The 4,075-nt window shown below is 41.0% G+C and overlaps 1 protein-coding gene across 1 annotated transcript; it reads left to right on the top strand.

Moving 5' to 3' along the window:
* The first annotated feature begins 391 nt into the window (after positions 1 to 391).
* On the top strand, positions 392 to 1,333 carry LOC102952671 (olfactory receptor 5B2-like). Its single transcript, XM_007092673.2, has one exon. It carries the CDS (start codon positions 395 to 397, stop codon positions 1,331 to 1,333), a length of 939 nt encoding a protein of 312 aa, XP_007092735.1. The 5' UTR covers positions 392 to 394.
* Positions 1,334 to 4,075: the final 2,742 nt, after the last annotated feature.

Genomic DNA, 4,075 nt, shown 5'->3' with positions numbered 1-4,075 from the left:
AAACACCATGCCCACTTAACTTTTTCAGATGAAGAAAATGAAGCTCAGAAACATTGATGTTGCTTTTCCAAGGGGTAGAATGAGGGTCACAAAAGACTTCAACCCACGTGAAAATAAGCAATGGCCATTTTGAAGATAACTGACTGGTCATTTGGAATATCTCAGTGGGGGTCAAGAGCTGATGAATATGTGTGTACCCTTACATATTGAAAGGTGGAGGTCAGAATATGCCAGTCTTGTGGTTGCTGGGAAGTCTGCACTGGTAATGGTATCATGGTCTGCTCATGTCATTTGGGTGACATGGGGGAGCTGTGAGCCATTTTCCATGCATAAGTATTTTATCCATCCTGCCTTCTTGTTTTCATAGGTGAACCACAATGTCAAAATAGTATCCATGGAGAACAGCACCAAGGTGAATGAGTTTAGACTCTTGGGACTGACTGACAACCCAGAACTGCAAATCTTTCTCTTCATAACATTTACTCTCATTTATCTCACCACTCTCATTGGAAATCTTGGGATGATCATGTTGATTCTGTTGGACTCCCGTCTCCACACTCCCATGTATATTTTTCTCAGTAACCTCTCTCTGGTAGACTGTGTTTACTCCTCAGCTGTTACTCCCAAGGTGATGGCTGGGTTTCTAACAGGGGATAAAATCATCTCCTATGGTGGATGTGCTGCTCAGATGTTCTTCTTTGTGGGTTTTGCTAGTGTAGACTGTTTCCTGCTAGCTGTCATGGCTTATGATCGGCATGCAGCGGTATGTAAGCCCTTACATTATACCACCACTGTGACCACCAGCTTGTGTGCTCAAATGGCAGTAGGCTGCTATGTCTGGGGTTTTATTGAATCTGCCATCCACACTGGATTCACCTTCAGCCTCTCCTTCTGCCATTCCAATGTGGTCCATCACTTTTTCTGTGATATCCCTCCAATCCTGGCGCTTTCTTGCTCTGATATCTACATAAATGAGATTGTGCTCTTTATCTTAGCAGCTTTCAATGTCTGTTTTGCCCTGATAGTAATCTTGACCTCCTATCTGTTAATATTCATTGCCATCCTGAGGATGTGCTCAGCCGAGGGACGGAAGAAAGCCTTCTCCACCTGTGCCTCACACCTCACTGCAGTCACCCTCTTCTATGGAGCTGTCACGTTCATGTACTTACAACCCAGTTCTAGTCATTCTATGGACAATGACCAAATGGCATCTGTGTTCTATACAATAATAGTCCCCATGTTGAACCCTATTGTCTACAGTCTAAGGAATAAAGAGGTAAATAATGCTTTCAGGAAAGTCACTAAGAAAATGAAGATTCTGTTCAACCCATAGACTAATTAGAAAGATTATAAAAATTGAATAGTTAATCAGTTATCTATTGTTGTGTAGCAAAATATTATAATGCCTAGTGGCTTAAAACAGTTTATTATTATGTCTCATAATGTTGTAGTTGGTGAGGCAGTTCTTTGCTGCTTTCACACAGGCTCATTCGTGAAGTTACAGGTCTTCTGGGTGGTCAGCTGAGCTGAAATGTTCAAAGATGACCTTACTCAAACGTTTCTAACTGTTGATTCTGGTTACTTTCTTCTCCTCATGCTCTTTCAGGATGTGAAAGCAGGATGGACCAGCTTTCTTACATAATATTTTCAGTGTAAAAATAAAGCTCAATGACTTCTTAAAGTTCAGACTCCTAACTCACTCATTTTCTCTACCACATTATCCTAATCAATGATGTCAAGGTTGGCCCCAATGCAAGCATGAAGAAAGACTCCACCTCTTGAAGAAAACAGCTGCAAAGAATTTGTGCCCAGAGTTAATCTACCACAACTAGAAATGAGGTTAAACTGCTACATCAAAATTTAGTGGCTTAAATACAATAGGAATTTATTCTCAAATAGTAATTTATTTGGAAACTAATGTAGCAGGTTGAAAATGAATCATCTGGACATGTTGCGTCTGGCTCATCTGGGGCCAAGTTCAGTCCACATAACCCTACTGTCTTCTAGAGTGTTCAAAGTCTGCCCTCATCACAACTATTTTATCTGCAGGAAAGGGGGAAGATATAAGTTGAAGGAAAAATAATTTGTTTTCAAGAAAGTGATATAGTAGGTGCCTGCATTATTTCTGAGTACATTCCATTCGCAAGGATTCAGTCATGAGGCCACAAAAACGACCAGCGAAGCCAACTTCAAAATTTAATCTCTAGCTGAAACTTAATGTGCTTAGCTGAAATCCCAATACTCTGGAAGAAGAAAAAATGTTTTTTGAGGAAAACCAACATTCCACCATGCACCTGTACCTGAATCTGAATGGCTAATTTTATCTTTTTTAAGAGTCCCTTTCTTTTTTAAAAAATAATTTTTTAACGTTTCATTTATTTTTGAGACAGAGAGAGACAGAGCATGAATGGGGGAGGGTCAGAGAGAGAGGGAGACACAGAATCTGAAACAGGCTCCAGGCTCTGAGCTGTTAGCACAGAGCCCAATGCGGGGCTCGAACTCACAGACTATGAGATCATGACCTGAGACAAAGTCAGATGCTCAACCAACTGAGCCACCCAGGCGCTCCCTTAAGAGTCCCTTTCTTGACCATGCCATCTAAAATAGTTTTTTATCTATTATCTGCTCTCGTCTTCTCCATAGATTTAAATAAATCTCTGAAATTATATTCTATTTGTTTAATTGCCTGTTTTGTTTTCTCCAAATGATACATTGTATCATATTCTTCCAAGTTGGCCAGATTGTTTGTATTATGTTTGAAATAATGAGATGGCATGATATGATGATGTGTTTAATGTGGAGGGTGAGAAAAATGGTAGCCTAGCTGCCTAAGCAACATGGATGAGAAGAGAGCATGAATTTCACTTGGGGCATAGAAAGCTTGAGATGCTTCTCAGATGTCCCCAGAAAGGCTTAGCACTGGAACGGAGATATAAATTTGAGTTTTTATCATGTGGATGGCATTTAGGCAGTAAGAATGAGAACATAGGTAAGAGAATGTAGGTTGAGAGAAACAAAGTGTTTCAAGGACGGACACCTGGAACTTTCTCAATGAAAGGACAAAGAAATGAGGAGCCAACAAAGGTGAGTGGTGTCCTGGAAACCAAGTGATGAGAAATGCATCAGTAGGGAACAGACGTGTCAAATCTGCTGGTAGATTAAACAATGTCAAGACTTAGAACTGGCAATACGTCATAGTGATATGAAGTTGATGGATGACTTTGAGTGGTTTTGGTTGGATGGTGGGGTGACAAATCTCATAATGGTGTACTCTACAATCTAGTCCATGATTTTTCTTTGCTTTACATAGTTTCTAAGTATTGTCCCAACCTGTATGATGGAGTAAATGCATATTGTCTTTTCCCAGAGCAGCTAGACAGATAGGCCTTTGACCTCTCAAATTTGAGAAGACAGAAGATGGACAGAGCTTAACAAGATGGCGGGAAGCCAAGGTTTTAGGAGAGAGTTGACTGGGAGATGTTTGACAGTAGATGATGCTTTATGAACCAGAGGGTCAGTTTTATCAAATCCTTACTTTGCAGCAGTTCATCATTCTGGGCTTCACTTCCCCTCCATGTTGTCTGAGTACAAGGTTACTGTGTATTTGGTTCTCTGGAAGAATGAAGGAGAATGAGTGGTGTATGTCACCTTGGGGAAAAGCAGTGTAGACACAGGAGGAGAGGAGGCATAGAAGGAGGTGTAGTGCTTGAAGTGTTGTAAACAAGTGAGACAAAGGCAAGGACTTGGAACAAGAACTGAGAGACACAAAGAAAACTTACGCGCACATAATCCCTACTCAAATATGCCTCAAAAATGTCTAGGAAGGTCCTTAGCCCCCTGCAGCTAGTTGTTATTTCATTTTCCAGTTAAAGGAAAGAAGGCTGGAGGATTTAGGGTCATTTGAGCTTCGATGGAGAGTGAAGTGGGCTCTTTTGGAGAAAGAGCTGACGACTGGATTCAGACTGGACTAGCACAAGAGGATCCTGGAGTGCCTTGTAGTCCCCGAAACTAAGAAGGAGCTCAGAAAATAGAAGGATTGAGCATCTCACAAGGAACCAAGAGTAAAACTGGAAGT

This window comes from Panthera tigris, chromosome D1, assembly GCF_018350195.1.
Source record: "Panthera tigris isolate Pti1 chromosome D1, P.tigris_Pti1_mat1.1, whole genome shotgun sequence".
Taxonomy (NCBI): Eukaryota; Metazoa; Chordata; class Mammalia; order Carnivora; family Felidae; genus Panthera; species Panthera tigris.
This window is presented reverse-complemented; position numbering and strand designations above follow the sequence as displayed.